We start from the raw sequence: 19,048 nt of genomic DNA on the forward strand, positions 1-19,048 counted from the left end.
TCCATTGTGACTCCACTCAATTTACGTGTTTGTTTTCCCCAGGGGCCCATGCCCCTCTTGGAGACATAGGCAGACTCTTGTCTTCCCGGGTCTATACACGGTGTGCTCACAGGACACCGCGGGCATCCTCTGAGGGTTTGTTGAACATCACTGCTCTTCTAGAGTGGGTGGATGCTCAGTTCCTATGATGGCCTTTGAACCGACTCAAGTACCTAAAACTCTTCACAAAGTTGCCTACTTCTCAAAGCCTGTCATTTCCCCCTAAGAGGCGAGAATGCAAGCATTGCTTTGCCTTCGCTTGAGCTTGCTCTCTAAAGTTCTTGAGGTCCTGGGTCTTATCTGTGCTGCAGACACCCCACTTTGGAAGGGTCCAGGATGCAGGCCACAAGTGTCTCATCATGCCCAGGTGGTTTCTTCAGGGGCTGCAGAACAGAAACTGTCATTCCTCATGGCCCCTTGTACCTCTCACATTGCTTGGGCCTCTTTCTGCCCCTGATCTGCAGCAGCTTGAAGACATTGCCATTTTCAGTTCAGAAGCACATCCAGGGGCCTTGGTAGATACCCACTATTCAGGGAGTGGAGAGTGTCTGTCCACTCCAGTTCCATTCTCTCGTGACTGTCCCATGTCCATGAGCAGCATGAACATCGTGAGCCCAAGTGGCCTGTGTTCAAGACTGTCCTGGGCTTGTGACCTAGAGAAGGCCCACAGCCTTTTGGTCTCATTTGGTCTTTGATACAGAGTCACAGCCATCCCTGCAGTGCCTCCGCCCCCACAGCCACACACGGAGGCACGGCCTCCCTTCCCTGCACTGCTCTGCCTGCAGAAGGGAAGCCTGATGGTGGTAGTTGAAGGAGCGGCATGTTACTAATTGTTTCCTGTACATTTTACTCTGGATAATATAGAAACAATCTAACATTTTCCCGCTTGTCCTTAGTCCCTGTTCTTTGCATCAGTGTCCTCACCTGTTTTATCTGTCTGTTCAGAAATTAGTAAGTGAATCTCATGTGTGTTTGACATTGCCTGGTGGATTCCTCCTGACTTCCCATGGAGGGTGATAACGGAGGGGCCAGGTCTGCTTTCCATGACTTCCTGGATACGGACACCTAAAGTTGTATCACATTAAATTGTTTAGGATTTTCTTGGTTGCAAGTGACAGAAACCCAACTCAAAGTATTTTAAACATAAAAAGAATTTATTGGCCTGTGAAATCAAAGAAAGGCTTAATAGTTGTGGCAAAGAAGGTTGGAAGAGCAAATATTTTCATCCTGATTTTACACAAGAGAGGAGAGGGCAGAACGAAATATTAAAAGAATTGTCCACGGTGATCCAGGCTTAGCGACAGCCAGGACCCAGGTCACCCAAAGGGTGTGTGCAATGTATTATTCTGGACTCTTTAGGCCATTACAGTAAGAAACCCCACTGGAAGGAAAAGGGGGAAAGGGGTGATTATTGCCTCAGAGCATCTAAGGAAGTCTTGCCTGTTCCAGAGACGCAGCCTCTGGAGCCACAGTGCCGTGCAGAGGAGAACCACCCAGATCTAGGGCGCATGTCATGGGCTGTCACTACAAGGTTGCCCTGGGCAAAATAGTCACGTGTACTTTTAAGGGGGTCATGGGATCCGCTGAAACCTATCCAGGTTTCCTAATTGAAGCCCTTCTAGAGTAATGTCTAGCTCATTGTGCAGCTAGCCTCTGGGACAGTATTAAGAGCAGAGCTTTACAGAATGCATAGTTTTAGCTTTAAAGCTGCATAGCTTTACAGAATGCAACGCCCCAGGGCACGGATATGTGGCAGATGGAGGCAGGGTATTGGATACCAGGGCTCGGCGGCAGCCTCCAGAAATTCCATGTCTACTGTTATCTATGATTTTATATTGGAACTTCAGCTAAGGTATGTTTTTAAAAGGTCTCTGCTGATTAAAAAATAATAAAGGAAAAGTTAGAAAACCACAAATTTAAACATGGGTGAGCCTGCCCACTCTCCCCCACTTTCCTTTCTGAAACAGGTCAGCTTCTCTGAATAGCTGTGCAGCTTAGCGATTCCAGGAATTTTAGAAACATTACCTATTTATTTCTGCTTGGACGTGACCCACACATCCTGCCCACGTGGAGGGAGACCTTGGTAGGATAACTTCTTAGAAAAAAAAAAAAAACATGAAAAACCATGACCCCCAGCAGGAGGAAGCCTCTGCTGGTAAGACAAGCTGATCTCAGAGGAGCTGTGCTTGGGATTTTTATGGTTCTTTAACCAAGTGCTGTGGTTCCTTTGTAGTGTTCATGCTTCGGGCTGTCTCCCCAGGTTGGGGCTAGAGATGGTGGGAGTCTGCAGAGTCCTGAGCTGGCAGGGTCTGGACTTGGCCTGAGGCTCTGCCCTACCTCCATGGGGCTCCTGCTCTCTGGGTGTGCCCAGGGAGTGACAGAAACCTAGTGTAATCAATATGGAAGCTTGTGAAGAAGAGGAGGGGGACTGCAGTTTCCAAGAGGCCAGGGTAGAGTGGATATCCAGGGGCAGACAGGTGGTCAGCTGGGAGGGAGCAGGGTGGGAGCTGCAGAGTGTGCCTGCTGAGGAGCCTCGTGTGGCCACCTCCTGCCTGAGACCTCCCTCCCTTTCCTGGCCGGGGCTAGGATCCCCACCACTGCACGCTGCACCATTTCCTCGCAAAGGCAGTATTTAGTGTAGTTGTTTTTAACTCAGCAGGAGGAAGACTTTCTTGTGTCTGTGTAATGCTTTCTTATTTTTCAAAAAGCTGCTGTGTGTGAGACAGAAAGATAATAGACCTAGAGTTAGTTAGGCTTGGATGATTTCTATCGGACCTAGGTTTGTGGTCCGGGGTCAGAGGTCAAAGATCATGAGACTGTCAGGAAGATTTTCCTTGAAGGTTAAGTGGATGTTGGGTTCACGTGCAATGGAATTGAGCTCTGCGGGGCATTTTGAAACCTCATTGGGGCAGGGGTAGCAGCCAGGGGACCCCATGTCCCACCACCTCCCAGCCTGTGGAATGAAGGACACGGTGGCTTGGTGGCCATGAATACCCCTTTCTGGAGAGGGGAAGGGAGGTGAGCAGGTGATCCTGCCAAAAGGGCTGTGGCTATGGTCATCTCTGGGGTCACAGCAAGGGCATGCCAGGCAGACACGGGAGACCATCTGAACCAGTGCCTGGCGAACACCAGCTCTCCCACCGCTGGGCCTGGGGGGAAGCATAGTGGTTACTGGGGGGACTGCCTGTCTCTGATTTCGGAAATGAGGCTGTGCAGGGAGGGACTTGCTCTTGGCCCCTCCCCCTCACTTCTGGAGGCCTGGGGTGCATGGCTGAGCACCACAGGGTCTGTGGTAGGGCGGGAGAGAGCTCTCTGATGCTCCCGGGGGTTGGCCTCCCATTTCTGCCCCGGTACTGTAGGCCATGTGACATTGCCATTGGGACCCTGTGCCTTCGAGCTGGAAGCACAGGCTTCCTGCTAACTCACTGGGCTACTGTGGGCAACTTCTTTGAACTCACTAAGCCTTCTCTTCCTCTTCCATAAACATGGGCTGAAATACAGTGGAATTACCTGGTGAACACTCAACATATACAAATTCAGATCTCAAACTCAAATTCAAATTTTGGCAAAGGAAATATACTCAGAAAATAGCCCTTTCCAGCCTGGGTGATTTTGCCCACCGCTCCACCTGGGTTAGTTTCCTGGGGCCACCATAACAAAGGACCGCAAACTGGGTGGCTTAGACCTGAAACTTCTTGTCCCACTGTTCTGAGGCAGAATTCCAACATCCAGGTGTTGGCCACACTTGCTCTAAGGTGCCAGGGAGGGACCGTCGCCCCCTCCAGCTTCCAGTGGCCCCTCAGCTTCTTGCAGCGTTCCCCCAGTCCTCACACAGCTGCCTTTTCACAAAGACATCAATCTCATTGGCCCGGGCCTCACGTGCTCACTCCAGCGTGTCCTCATCCTGACTCGATAACATCTGCAGTAGCCTCTTTCCCAATCAGGTCATTCAGAGGAACTAGGGGTTAAGATTTCAGCGTAAGAACTTGGAGACCACGCTTCAACCCATGTCATCACCCAGAGGACCCTTGGCTGCAGAAGGAGGAGGCATGGGAGAGAGGCATGGGGCTCTCAGGGTGGTCACATTCCCAGCCTCACGTGAGGACTGGCTAGAGACAAACAGCTTTTACACCAGAGGCCCCTAAGTGCATGCTGGCCACCGTACCTGGCAGGCAGTGATGGAGACAAGAGCCTTTTTCAGCCTCTGAAGGAAACGGGCTGTGCTGGACAGCTGGCAGCTCCACTGTGGCCTCCAGGGAAGCAGGTTCGTTCTTCAGGGAGGGTGGGGAATGGGGACTTCCACACCCCGATCCATTGCTGATGGCAACAGTGGTGCATCTTCTCACAGGCTAGATGCATTGGCCAGGCCACGCTCTTTCTTCCGAGGCCCTAGGGGAGGAGCCTTCCACGCTTCTTCCCAGCTTCCCTAGCTGCCAGCAATCCTTGGCGCTCCTGGGCTGGTGTCTGCCTTACTGCAAACACTACCTCCATCTTCACGTGGCCTTCTTGCCTGTGTGTCTCCTCCATCTCTCCATGTCCATATTTCCTTCTTCCTATAAGGACACCCATCATTGGCTTTAGGGCCCAACCAAATCCCATAGGACTTACTTCATTGTAACTTCATTCTATCTGCAAAGACCCTAATTCCATATAAAGGCACATTCAGAGGTATGCGGGAGTTAGGACTCCAACCAGTCTTTTTGGGGAATACAGTTCTACCTCCTACGGAGGCTAAGGAGGACTCTACAGATGGGTCACACCAGGCACTGTGGTCAGGAGCCCAGGCACTGGCCCTCAGAACACCAGGGCATCATCTGCACCCAGGGGCCCAGCCCATCTCCCCGCTCTCAGCCCATTGGCCTGCGGGTTGAGGTTGTGGCATCCCCTCTTCTCCTCTCTTGGGCCCGTGTCCAATGCCTTAGGGGTCCACTCAACTATCACCCCCTTGGCAGAACCTTTCCTCACTCTTCTCCCAAGAAGTTCCGGGTCCTTCCTCTGGGCTGCCAGAGGCACCCGTTCAATTTCAACTATGGCACATGGCACATATCAGCTTCCTTGTCTGTGTTTCCTTGAGCTCCCCTAGGCCTGGGACAGGGTCTTATTCTCCTGATATTCTGCATCTGATATGTGGTGGCATGGCGGCCTTCTGCATTTGTTGATTGAGAGAAGCAAGGGTGGATGGATGTCCGGTGTCGCCTGAACAGAGAGGTCTTCCCTGACCCCCTCTACCCCTACGTCCCTCATCCCCTTGCCCTGTTGTGTTTTGCTCCGTAGCAAAACATAATCCTTTATCATATGATCTACTTTATTGTCTCTCTCCTTTCACTAGAATGTGTGCTGTGTAAGAACAAGCATCTTGCCTGTCTGTTTCAGTACGGTATTTACAGTGCCTGAAACAACAATATGTATGAGATGGCAGGTGCATAGAGGGATGGGGGCGGAGGCATGGACGGTGGGCGGCTGGGAGCCTGTTGCCTACGGGAGGCGTGTCCCTCCTATCATAGTGTCAGCTGGTCACTGAGCCACCCGGCACACCTGCGTCCTGCTCACTGTTTGTTTTGCCCTCCATCCCCCTCCCCTCACCCCCAGACTCAAGAGTTATTACTTTTTTATGGCTGTCATCACAAGGCAGGGCCCTTGCACTCCCAGCCTAGGGTTATTAACTCTCTGGGGCTCACATTCTGGGGCCAGAGCTCTGCTGGGCCTGCCCTTAATCTGTCAGAAATACCCACCACACTGGGTTGTGAGATACCGGCCTCAGCCTGCTGTGGAATGGGCTGATTTTACATAACATGTGTTTGCAGCCACAGCAATAGCATGCCGCCCCTCCATGCCGTGTCTTACACAAGCGCTGACCTCAGGACGGGAGTGTATGCGCATGTGTGTTCCACGTGTATCTGCCAGCGCTGCATGTGGAAGGAGTATTAGCTTCCCTCCCTCCCTGGAGAGGCTTGGTTTATATAATCCACTTGTCTCTCAGGCCCATTTAGTTACCGGAAGTGGTCAGATGTTAGACAGATGGAGAACTGCAGCCAGGTCTCAGGGCTCAGGGGAGATTGGTTCTCATGCGGAGAGGTTGGGGGAAGGTAGGCAGGGCCCAGTGGGTATCCAGCCATGCCACAGAGGCACAGCTGACTCAGGTAGACCAGACATGCAGAAAGCCAGCTGCGAAACCCGAGGGCTGGCTCCCTCATGTGGGGAGTGCAGGGGGGTGGAGGGGCACTCATACCTGGACTGATACCTACATGGGGCCATTTCAAAGCACAGAGTAGAAGGATTTGCTGAGCGAAGAACTAAAGCAAAGGCCACTGTGTGTGCTTTTAAAGGATACATTTCCCATTTACCACTCAAGGAATCTATCCTTTCTAAAAAGCAAGGAGGAGTCTCTGGTCTGAAGCCAGAATACCAGCTCCCCTGACCAGGCCACCAGAAGCAACAACGTCTGCTTTTTTCCAGATTTCAGGAACATATTCGTGGTTCTTGTCATTGGGTGCCCCTTGCCTGAGACATGCCACCTTCTCCGGCCCTATTTTAACAGTTAATGTTTTAGGGCAGCTGTTTCCTTGAGAGAAAATGGTGGGGGGTGCTTCTTATTTTGATGGATCTTCTCTTCCCCTCCTCCTTTGCCTTCTCCTCTTCCTCCTCCTCTCCTTTTCCTTCTTTCCCTTTTCTTCTTCTTCCTTCTTTCTTCCTTCCTCCTCCTTTTTCTCCTCCTCCTCCTTTTTGTCTTCCTCTGAACATGTGCCATTCCCACTACCTGGAATATACTGCCCCCAGATATTTTTAACCTTCTTAATTGAGATATAATTTATATACCATGATATTCACCCTTTCATAGTGTACAACTCAGTGATTTTTAGTGTATTCACAAGGTTGTGCAACCATCACTACTATCTAATTCTGGAGTGTTGGTATCACCCCAAAAGAAACCCGGCATCCATTAGCAGTCATTCTTCATTCTCCCTCTTCCCAGGCCCTGACAATCACTACAGCTAGCGCTCGACTTACAACCTCGATTGGTTCCGACAGACCGGTCGTAACACGATTTGGTCGTAAGTTGAGTAGGCTATATGTACAGTACTGTGAAATGATGTTATAAAAAATCTTTAAGTCATATTTTATCATAATTTTCTTTCATTCTTGTTATATATCATAATTTTCTTTGTTCGTTTTATGCCATTTGTATCATCTCTACACCATTTTGTTTCTTATTTTTACATTCGTCAGGTTTAAGTAAAACACTGCATTACCAGTACAACTGGTTTAATATTTGCAAAACATACAAAATTACAAAATACAGGTGCATACAAAAATACAAAATACAGGTGTAAAAAATACCATAGGAAACATTTTCCCAATTGCAGAACATATCAAAATATATAAACATGTACGAAACATTTTATTGGCCGCTGGTGCTTGGCTGCAGATCGTTGATGTCGTCACCTGAGGCAGCAGTTGGGGTTACCAGAGTTGGTTTTTTCATAAACATGGTGAGCTTTGTCTGAATTGTATGTTTCTTTTTTTCTTCACAAATTTCACGATACAGATGAAACACATCGTGCGCCATCCGTTCAATCCTTGCAAATCGTTCGATGTTTGGGTCCATTGCTTCGAAATGTATAAGAAGTTTATTGGGAGGGGTTTGACAAAAAATATCCAAGACACAAAACACAAATTGCTGTACCGAGTCTGGGATAACAGTTGAAATGGTGCACGTGGAGATGGTAGTGCTGCCGGAAGCTGGTCCGCACTGTCGTACGCCCAGCTGGGCAACATTTGCGCTGCCAGACGTGGAGCAGCCGTGGCTAGCGATTGTGGTCATAAAGTCGAATGGTCGTAAGTTGCATAGGTCATAAGCCGATCAATACCTGTAATCTACTTTCCATCTCTGCAGATAATGCCTCTTCTGGACGTTTCTTAAACACTGAAATCATACACTAGGTGGTCCTTTGTGACTGGCTTCTTTTTCTGAACATGATGTTTTCAAGGTTCATTCGTGCTGTAGCATGGCTCAGAACTTCCTTCCGCTTGATGGCCATATAATATTCCATTGTATAGATGTAACCATAATTTGTTTATCCAGTCATCAGTGGGTGGGCATTGGGTTGTTGCCATGTTTTGGCTCTTATGAACAATGCTGCCAAGACCACTCACAAATTGCCTTACCTCTCACCAACGACTTTAACGAAGCTCTGTCAACCTAGGCAAGCTACACATCTGGTGATAGGTATGTGGCTCAGTAGAGACCACCTCCTTTCTTCTGCTGGCCTCACACTTGCCTCCTGTTAACACCCAAGTGCTCTTGTTTTGGGGGGAGAGTAGGACACACCCTGAGTTGAATGTATCTCTTGGTACTAGCTACCATCTTGAGTTTGAAGAACAAGGTGGCTGATTTTGAGGGGTTCTCAGTGGAGCATGTGTCAACACAGTGCCCCCCATTGCTTGCAGGAGGAGGTTCTGGTGCCAGCAATTCTATGTAAAAGGCCCCAGGGAAGGCAGCAAGGTTCATTCATTTATTCACCTAGATGCCACATAGGGGCTGAGGCTCCAGGTGACCTTGCAGGTAGGACCAGTCCTGGATTATTCCTGGAGAGGGAGGACCTCAGAGGGTACAAGGCTTTGTTCTGTAACCTCTGCCACTTTGTTCCACTGATTTTTGGCCTCACTATGGTCTGCCAGCCTCAGGCCAAAAAGAGCATACAATAGAGCTTCTCCATCCTCATGAGCAGTACCTTCATGAGAAGCCCTGAGTGGCCCAGCATGCCCCATCGAGCCACACTGAGTCTTGGGACAGGGTTAGTTCCCCATGGCTGCTGTCTGTGTGCGGATAGGGATGCCAGGAGGTGGGTTAGAGCCCAGGGCTGGAGGCCCAGACCGAAGAGGCTGGCACCCCCAGGGCTCATGTTATACCAGATGCTATGGCCCGTTCCCTCTGCCCAGCCTCACGTCTGAGGTCGCAGTCCAGGCCGCAGCCACCTCTCGGGGGGGAGCCTCAGCTTCCTGTCCATTGTCTACTTGGGGCACACCCAGCGTGTTCCTGAAGTGACCCAGGGAGGCAGGGAGGGAGGGAAGAAGGGAAGGGGGCCAGCCTGGAGCCTAGTCAGGGTGGGAGAGGGGAAACGAGAGGGGAAGACTTGGTGTTTTTCCTTATTTGTGTTTTGTATTAAAGAAAACAAATAATATCCTTTGAGAAAACCATTAAACAAAGCACATCCTAAGGCCCCAGAGGCCCATTGTGGCTGTCTGGAGCCCGGAATTCATTCATGCTTTCTTGGCTAGATTGTTGGAGGCAAGAGAGACGGGGTGAGAGGAAAGGCTTGTTATTAAGTATATTTTGAAATGTGTTGCTCCCTCGCTGTACTCAATCCAGTCCAGGCCAAGTGGCCATTAACTCCAAGGTCCCTGTGTCCTCCTGAGTCTGCTGTTCTCCCACTACCCCTGTGGGAAGCTCCCCAAAACTGGCCTGTCCCATCACAGCCAGGGTGGTCAGTTTCCCCCACGTGCTTGGGGGCTGAGCCCTGTGAAGGCAGAACAGCGGGAGTTCCTTTATGGAGCCTGAACCAGAGGGCTGCACATGCCCCACCACAGGGGCCAGGGCTGCAGCCCACAGGACTGCAATTTCTAACTCACTGTGTGACCACTCTGGGCCTTGGGCTCCCTGCCTGTAAGGTGGGGGGTGGGCCCAAATGGACCCCCTCTGACCACTTTCCAGCATCCTGGACCCTTTGGCTCCCCCTCATCCAGCCTGCCCAGGTCCCTGCAGGTGGGTGGGGGTCACACTCAGGCTGTGGGCTCTGCATCCAGGCTTGTACCCAGGTGTCCCAGGTCCAAGCCAGACCACTCCCTCCCGCTAGATTCCAGACCTAGGTACCCCCTACTGCACTCCAGGCTACTCATAAAGGAATGATAGTGCATGGTGGTGCTCTCTGCCATGTCCACACCAGAACACACTTTTCTGTTGGAGGAGGGATGGAAAGAGGCGGTAAGAACAGAGGTGGCCGTCAGCCCAGCTTGTACAAGTAGCTCTGCTTGCGGTCCTGCATTTGCAGGATCAGCCCTGGGTTATAAGTAGAGGGTCTGTCTCCAGACTTGATGTAGATGTATAAATGGTTGCTGTCAGATGACAATACATGAAAGACCAGCCATAGAATTTTCCCTAGTTCTTCCTTTAAAGTTGAAGGAGGCTGGGCAATAAAGCAAGACCCCATCTCTGCAAAAAATCAAAAAATTAGCTAGGTGTGGTGATGCATGCCTGTGATACTGGCTACACGGGAGGCTAAGGCAGGAGGATTGCTTGAGCCCAGGAGCTCAAGGCTGCAGTGAGCCTTATTTTCACCACATCACTCCAGCCTGGGTGGAACAAGACCCTGTCTCTAATAATAATAATAATGATTATTACTTCACTGAGCGTGTCCAGACTAGGTTTAGGAGACAAATTTCCTCTGCACAGGGCTTAGGGTTTTCAGGCTTCCCCTCATTGGTCCCCTCAATAGCCCAGAGAAGAAGGTTAACATTCCCATTTTGTTATGGAACCTGTGCTCAGAGAAGTAATTTGCCCTGGGACATACAGCCCACGAGCTGCAGAACCTGGCCCCAGCTCTGTTGCTCATTCTCTGCAAAACCTTGAACCAGCGCGTTCATCTTTCCAGATTCAAATGTCTCATCTGTAATTCAAGAACTTGAATGTGATGGATTCTAAGGTCCTCATTGTCCATACTGTTGATTCTGTCATTCCAGCATTGTTGCCTGGTAGGAAGTCTACCGTCTCTACCGGTTTTCCTTTTTCAGTCTGGATTTGGCGGTCAGAGTCTAGTCTCTCCAAACTCTTGCTGTCGAAATTTCTATGTTAGATGCTGCTGTAGTTAGTGCAGTCCCAGAAGTGTTTTGCTCTCTTTCAGAAGTTATTCATGATCCCCTTTCCCCCCACCCACGACACAGGGCTACCACCCGATGCCCCATGAAGTGGAGATCGCGCACACCAAGAAGCTGTTCCGCAGGAGGAGAAACGATCGAAGGTAGGAGAGACTTCGTCGTGAGCTTTGGGTTTTCCTTCCTGCGTCTGCCGTCTGCAGCAACGTCGGTTTGGGCCTGTATTTTGCTTTTCCCAGTCACCAGCTGACCCCGATGAGATGGGGTTGGTGGCATCATGGGTTGGTGACTAGTTGGGGATTTCCCCCACGGGCAGAGTGGCGGCTCCACCTCTTTTGTTGGTCTGGGGATTGGCTCCCTTCGGGAGTTTGGCTGAGAATGAGCCATCACCACTGCCTCTTCCTGGGGGCCAGGTAGTACCCAGGCTTTGCAGTTCAGGAGGAAAAATGCTCTTTCCACTGACCTCAAAGCAACAATAGTGGCCCTGAAAAATGGGACCTAGCTGGCTGTGTGTTTTGAGTCCTGGCCTCCAGGAGGCTCCTGGAGCTCGCAAGTGCAAGGGTATCTGCTTTCCTCCTTTCTGGTCATTGGGAGTTGTCCCTCATGCCTGCTGGCTCTGCTGCTGTGCGCAACACACAGATCAGCAATGGCACATGCTATTGCTCCCAAATTCCTGGGGGAACCCACTCAAACTAAGGCAGAAATCAGGATCTCCTGTGGAGCTCAGAGTCCTGGGTGACGGGGGGGTCAGGAAAGGTGCAATGAGGTAGCCCTGGATAGGAGCATGCAGCCAAAATTGAATATCCTGGGAACATGTGCATTTATTTTCAAAAAGGCTTCCATATCAGGGGAGGTCTTCAAGGTATATTTAAAGTGAAAAATTCAGGTGCAGAGCTATGTTTCTTATGTGTGGCCATTTATGCAAAAGGGGGAGTTAGAGTGTATTTTTTGCTTGAACGTGCATAAATTATTTCTGGATGGAAATACCAAAAAAAGAAAGAATAAAAAGGCTTATGCCTGAGGAATTAAAATGAGGTGTTCCTCTATAGGGAGTGTATTCTTAGATAAAGATGATGGCTTGTGGTTTTACCTTTAATGAACAGTGAATGTTCTCAGCCAAGAAACAGCCAGTGGACCTGCCTTGCTCAGAACACTAGGAACGCCTGTGCACATGCTGGCTGCCCACCTCCTTAGACTGAGACCGGGGTCTCTGATCCTTCCCTCTGCCTGCAGGCTCTGAGTATCGATTATTAGCTGGTGACTGCAACTCTTGGGGTGGATGTAGGCCTGGGTGCCCAGACTGCCTTGTCAGCCACTGGTGGGTTAACTAGGTCTGAACACATTCACAGAGGATAGCAAATGTACAAGTAGCTTGGGAAGAGAGCAGTGTCCTGGCTTAGAAATCAGAACCACCAGACACATTCTGTAGAAGCACCAGGCATCCAAAGGGACCATCCTGAGCAGGGAGAGGTGGACCCAGCGCTTTTCCTGCCTTGACCAGAGCAGAGTACAGTTCATTGCATTGTGTGTGCTGCCTTTTTACCTTGCAGCATCACAGAGGCAAATTCCTGGTTTCTGGGTTCCTGGTAGAGGGAAGAAGGGAGCACCCCTTAAGGAAGAATGGGGTTCACAGGGGCCTGGGAGGTGTCAGGGAGAGCAGAGGCTTTATGTCCTCTGCCCCTGGCCCTGGTGGCAGGGAAGACCCAGAATGTGTGTCTGGGAGGTGTGGAGAGTCCCCGAGCTTCCTGAGGTGTCACCCTCTGCCCCTCCTCTCTGGGCCCAGGCAATGGCAGGCTGCCGCCCGGCATCCAAATCAGCCTGCATGTCCATTTCTGGGCCAGGTCGCCTCATTCAGCAGGAAGACCCTGGACAATGGCAGACCTCTGGAAAGCAGCAGCATGACCCAGGGATGTAGGAAGAGAAGTGTGGCATGCAACAGCTAGGAAGCTGAGCTTCCGCCGAGCAACATCCACTGATGCCCGGGTTAGGTCAGCACACCTCCCAAAGGATGTGGACGGGCCAGAGTCCAAAGTGAGGCAATAAAGATGATTAAAGGGGTTGAAAGTATGTCCTGTGAGGAGCACTGGAGGGCTGGGGCCAGGGAAGAGGAGGCTGGAAGGAAGGAACACCATGCCGTGAAACTCATGAAAGATTTATGCGGAGGGATAAGAGGCAGCTGCCTCCATGTCCACAGGGACCCAAGCTAGAGGAAGTCAGCTTGGATGGAAGAGCAGAGTTTTCAGCTGGACAGAGCAAACATCTTGACTGTTTGGGGCGAGACTGTGCAAGTCAGGCAGCAGCTATGCTTGCGGACGGGGCATGTGCTCGGCGGGCAGGGTGCCCCACTCTAATTCCCCTTCTGGATGCTGTAAAATCCATTACTCATTCACAGCCTGTAGCTGTCATGGAGTCCCCAGGCGATGGAGACTTTCAGGAGAAGAGCAGACAGCCATAGAGTTTAAGGACCTTATTGTCTCAAAGTAGGGGATCTCCTGAGTCCGTTGTGGGAAGTCACGGGATTCTGACATTCAAAGAGCAGCTGCAGAATATTATCAGGTCGACCCCTAAGCGTCCCAGCTAATGACCCATACATAGTAGTGGCCTTGCTAAGTGTCCTACCTGTGTATTTGACCTTGGAAGTCCATGCTTGTGTGCAGCAGGTTCACCTTCCTAATATTCTGGGCTTAAACTACAATGGGAGGGGCTTGCATTTCCTGGGCACACATGGTGGCAAAAGGAGAAGTGACCAGAATCAGATTTGGTGGCCAAAGGGCACAGCCAGCATCTGTGCCATGTCTCTGATCTCCCCCTGACCATGAAGGGAAGGGGCCAGCTGTATCCCCCTGGTGGCTCGGTGATTCTCCTAGCAAGGGCTACAGGAGCCTGTGGCTTTTCGTCTTCCTGGAGAGTAGTTGGAGTTGGTGTCCGACAGCTGCAGACTCCAGGCAGCACAGGCATTTGCCGAAGCTGGGGTTGTGCAATTTCCCACAGCCTGGAGCACGGATGCTCAGACTGGGACCCGGAATCCTAGTCTTCATCGAGGTCTGTGTCCTATCCCAGTTCCAGCTGCGCGCTTAGGGTTTTTGTGTGCCTTACTGCTTTTATTTTCCACTTGTTTAAGTCTGAGGCTGTTAGCAAGCTGAACTGCATAGCAGTTAAGGGACATGCCCTGGGATTAGCAGCTGGATGGGAATCCTACCTCCTCTACTCACTTACATTATGATCTTGCCAATTACGGCACTTCTTGAAAGCTCTGTCCCTTCTTCTATGAAATGAGTTCACTAGTTAGGAAGTTGAAAGGAGCTAATTCTTATAAAGCACCTAGAAACAAGGTCTTAGTGCTGGCCCACTCTACAGGTCATAGGGGGTCCTAGCTGCTCAGGAAGGCTTTCGAGGTACATGTGGAACACAGGTGTCTGCAGTGAGGACGGGGCTTTTGTCCTGTGAGTGGGGCAGCAAACCCAGAAAGCCTTGCCCGGCATTCCCTCCAGGGGCAGGGCCCCAGAATCAACTGTTCCTTCCCCTGGATCCACTGTTAAAGCCCTGCCCCCACTGTCAGAGGGGGCAGAGCCTGGGCTGACAGGGAAGGAGGCCCCTCCTGAGTGGTCACCTGCAGACTGCTCCTGATGCCATGCACCGAGCCCAGTGAGTTGTGGATGTCTTTTTTCCATTTTGCAGAAAAAAAATTAAGCTCATGGACAGCTCAACGGTTTCCTCCTTAAGAATGTTCTTGACATTTGAACAACTGGTAACCACTTGTTTGTTTTTGAAAGCTAATAAAAGACATTTGCTGATTTCAGACAAAATTATGCATTTTGCCACATAAATGTACTAAACAAGTGTTCCATGCATTCCTCAAAGAGCAGCATGCCTTTTGATGCTCTGGCCCCACTCAAGTTGGAGACCTATTGCTTGGAAGGGGGGCTGCTGAGGCTCATCCCTCTCCCCTCAAAGCTTCTTGCCCAGAGCCTGCAGACAAGAGGAGCAAACTCCCTGCAGAGCTGGAGACCTGGCGCACTGCCAGAGTTTACCCTGAGTGACGTCCCTCACCTCTGGGGAGGATATTTTCTCTCCACACTGCACCCTGGCTGCATTTAAGAGATGAACACGTTGAGGCGATGAATGGATGTTGCAGCCTGAGTTCCCTGGGAATCAGGCTCTGGGACGATGATGATCAGCAGACGCTTTTCAAAGAATGCCCTTGGGATCAATACTGGTGGAAGATCAAGGGAGCACACAGGGTCAGCAGAGAGGTTGGGCTGCAGTGCAGCCTTAGAGAGCTCTGAACCTGTAGGGAAGGTTCTGAAGTTGGGGTGGCTCTTTCAGAGCTGTCCCAAGATGGAGTAAAGGGGCAGGCCTTGATACCCCCATGTCTGTGGTCATCAGGTGGAGACTGCCTGAGGAAGGGGGTGCGACCTTGGGCTGGGCAGCGCTCTTCGCCCTGGGGGCTGGCAGCTGAGGGCTGTCTACACAGCACTTCCAGCAGCGGGGAGGCAGTGCTCCATTCCTGAGGGGGATCTGCGCAGCGTATCATGGCAGACACCACAGTGAAACACTATTCAGTTCTCCTGCTGGGATTGGCTGGGCTGTACCCTGTGCCATATGTTCCGGAACAAACTGGAAGTACAGGGTGTGGCCCCTGCTCCCAAGGGCCTGAGCTGTGGCTTACACAACAGCACCTTCACTCCAGAAGCAACCAGTACACTGTGCGTGACTGTCAGGCATTCACGCGTTAACAGGGAAGAGGCTTAAAGAAACCTGCCATCCCGGGACATGCTCCAGAATGCTTCCTGGAGGAGGTGGGGCTTGAACTACTAGTGAGACTTCCAGGAGAATTGGGGAGACGGGAGGTAGTAGGGCTGAGAGAAGCAGCGCTTGCTGCCTCTGTCCTGCGACTGACCGTGACTATGGCTCAGTGTCCTCTAAATGCTCTTCTGCAGCTAAGTGGGCATTGGAGCCAGGGATTCTCCACATCCCCAGAAGTCACCCCCACATGGCTCCCTAGAAACAGAGCCAGGTGGGTGGTGCTCACAGCGGCCACCACCCCCAACTGAACTGCATAGAAGGGAAAAGCCCGTCGGAGCCTGCCGGCTCCAGATGATCCCGCTCAACTGTCAGCAATATCAGCAGACCCTGCAGGCTCCACAGCCCAGCCTCTTAACCATCGGAGGCGGTGGCTAATGGAGGCATTAGCGGTCCATCGCGCCGTGCCTGTGCGGCCAGGGAGATGAGAGCCATTCTCCAAATTAATTTTTTTCATTAAGTGAGGTCTCAGAATGGTTAATTCACTCCATGTGCAAAGCAGATTGAAAGGAAGAAGAAAAAACCCCTTAGCCAGCCCAGCTAGTGTCAGATGGCTCCGCGAGAGGCAGGGGAGTGAGCCGTCCACCTGGCGTGCGGAGTGGGCCACATGCTGGACATTGCAGGGTGGCCACAGCCCACAGCAGCACTTGCTGCCTCTGTCCTGTGATTGACTGTCACTGTGGCTTGGTATCCTCTAAATGCAGAACCAGTAAAGAATTTTGTCCCACCCTCTCTTCCTCTGCCAACATGAACCCAGACCCTCGGTGTCAGTCATCAGATTAGGTTTTGCAAGGTCTCTGTAACATCATCTAAGTCATTGATAAAAACAAGCCAGACATTTGGAATTAGTGGTGATGGGTATGGAACTTTGTGAAGCGGCTGAAAATGACTCAATGACACACTTTAAAGGGATGAATTTTGTAATATGTGAATTATGTCTCAATTAAAAAAAAATTTTTTTTTAAAGAATAGGGCAGGTCCCAGGATGAAGTGATATGGAAGCCCCTTGCCTGAAACATCCCTTCAAACTTTTTCATTTTTTTAGCAACAGGGTCTTGCTCTGTCACCCAGGCTGGAGTACAGTAGTGCAATAATAGCTCATTACAGCCTTAAACTCCTGGCCTCAAGCAATCTTCCCGCCTCAACCTCCTGAGTAGTTCTAGGGACTGTAGGCACCCACCACCACACCTGGCTAATTTTATTTTTATTGACTGATTGATTGGTAGAGATGGAGTCTTGCTACGCTGCCCAGACTGGTCTTATGGCCTCAAGCGATCCTCTCACCTCAACTTCCCAAGTAGCTGGAATTATAGGCACACGCTACCGTACCTAGCTACCTCTTCAGCCTTGATGTTTGCAGGACATCTTAAATGTGTCAGGCTAGTAACTGTTTCAAAAAAGGACATAGATTTGGTCTGGCCAGGACTTGGACCGTGTGAACCTATGCTAGCTATTAGTGGTCACCTTTTTTCTTCCAAACCATCTGTTTGGGAATCTCTCTTGGAGAAATGATATCTATATTCTTCCAAGTTTTGAAAATTAGACTGTGTATACCTAGCTACAGTCTCTAACACTTTTGTTGCTTTAGGAAGAGTTTTCCAGAGAAATAGAACCAATCGGATATATTGAGAGGAAGAGAGAGTAATTTATCACGGGAATTGGCTCATGAGATTACGGAGGCCAAGAAGTCCCACAGTCTGCCATCTGCCGCAGGCCAGAGAACCAGGAAAGTCAGTAGTGTAATCAACACAAGTCCCAAGGCCAAGAAGCAGAAGCATGTGGTATGAGGTTCACAGTGTGACCATAAGCACACTGTGTGTTACAGCATGAGATGTCCCCACTCGAGAAGAAGGAGTGAAGTCATCCTCCTCTGCCTTTTGCTCTGTTTGGGCCCTTGGAGGACTGGATGGTGCCCATCCACACTGGGAGAGTGACCTTTACTCAGTCATCTACTGACTCAAAACATCCTCATAGACAAACCTAGAAATAATGTCTTGCCAGCTATGTGGGCACCCCCTAGCCCAGTCAGGTTGACATGAAATTAACCCTTACATTTGTTCTCCAGGATTCCTCAGACATGGTCAGAGGCCGTTTATGACCTCATGTAAAGATTTCTGTTACTCCAATCAATGTCAATATTGCCCCATTCCCCAGGCATAGAGCTGAGCACTCAGAGCACCCACTGCTCTTCAAGATCTCTTCCAGGCCCTCGGCGTCCAACAGATGCCACAGCTATGGCTGCCTTTTCTGGGCCAGTGCCTGTTCTCTTGTGGAAGACAAACTTGGAGTTGGGGAGATCTACTTTCTTTTAGCCACCTCTTAATTTTACGCCATCTGCCCCGTCAGTGGCCTCATGTGTCCCTCAGGCTTTTCACTCTCAACACAAAAATATACTTCTAGAAATGTCTTTAATATTTTTATCCCCAATCCTTGACACTGCTGTGACTTCTCTATCCTAGGCTTTGATGGTCATCCCTGATTACAGGAGGCCCTGCATTCCTTTTCACATGTGGGCTCGTGGGCAAGGGCTCTGGGGGATACCAAGTGCCTCCCGACACCCCTCTCTTTCAGTCACAGCTGCTATCTGGAACTTGCTGCTCCCATTAGCACCTTAGATCGCTCTACCGGTCATAGTGTCCCTCATCCTACAAAAATGACCAGGGCCCCCAGACCTTGCCCACCAGGAACTGATGAGTAATTAACCTAGTCAGAGTCCTGTGTCTATCCATCAGCTCATTCACATGAGTTGTTAGCTCTTTTGGAAGTGCAGTCTGTCCTCATTACTCATTGATTCGTATTTGCACATTTGCCTACTTGCTAAAACCTATTTGTAACACCACACGCAATTCGCATGGTGTTTTTGCAGCCATTCATTGACACGCGCAGAGCAGTGAAAAATTTGAGTTGCCTGACCTGCAGGGTCCCAGTGGAGGCCAAAGGAGCACTCTGTCTCCTTGTTTCAGCTCTCACGCTATAAGCAGGCACCCTTCTCGTGGTTCTGTTGACTGCCATGTTTTTCACATTTTTGTGCTTTTCCTTGGTGAGTTTTTGCTATTTTAAATGGCCCCTAAACATAGCGCTGAAGTGCCGTCTACTGTTCTTAAGCACAAGAAGACTGTAATGTGCCTTCCAGAGAAAATGTGTGTGTTGGATAAGCATCACGCAGGCATGAGTTATAGTGCTGTCAGCCATGAGTTCAGTTAATAAATCAACAATATGTATTAAATAAGGGGTCTTTAAACAGAAACGCACACAAAACAAGGTTCTATATTGATCCAGTGGTGAAAATGTTGTGACCAGAGGCTTGCAGGAAGCTAACCCTGCATTTCCCCTAGGA

At 50.3% G+C, this 19,048-nt stretch overlaps 1 protein-coding gene across 9 annotated transcripts in view; it reads left to right on the top strand.

Annotated features, from left to right (window-relative positions):
• The window catches only part of CTIF (cap binding complex dependent translation initiation factor), a 323,679-nt gene that overhangs the window by 157,989 nt on the left and 146,642 nt on the right, over nucleotides 1–19,048 (top strand). For all 9 annotated transcript variants that reach the window (XM_032259411.1, XM_032259409.1, XM_032259415.1 and 6 more), the window contains one exon: nucleotides 10,978–11,054. In XM_032259411.1, the coding sequence (XP_032115302.1) occupies nucleotides 10,978–11,054 (77 nt within the window). The remainder of the gene's footprint in view (nucleotides 1–10,977; nucleotides 11,055–19,048) is intronic.

The sequence above is a fragment of the Sapajus apella genome, unplaced genomic scaffold, assembly GCF_009761245.1.
Source record: "Sapajus apella isolate SASKATOON/1434 unplaced genomic scaffold, GSC_monkey_1.0 scaffold109, whole genome shotgun sequence".
Lineage (NCBI taxonomy): Eukaryota > Metazoa > Chordata > Mammalia > Primates > Cebidae > Sapajus > Sapajus apella.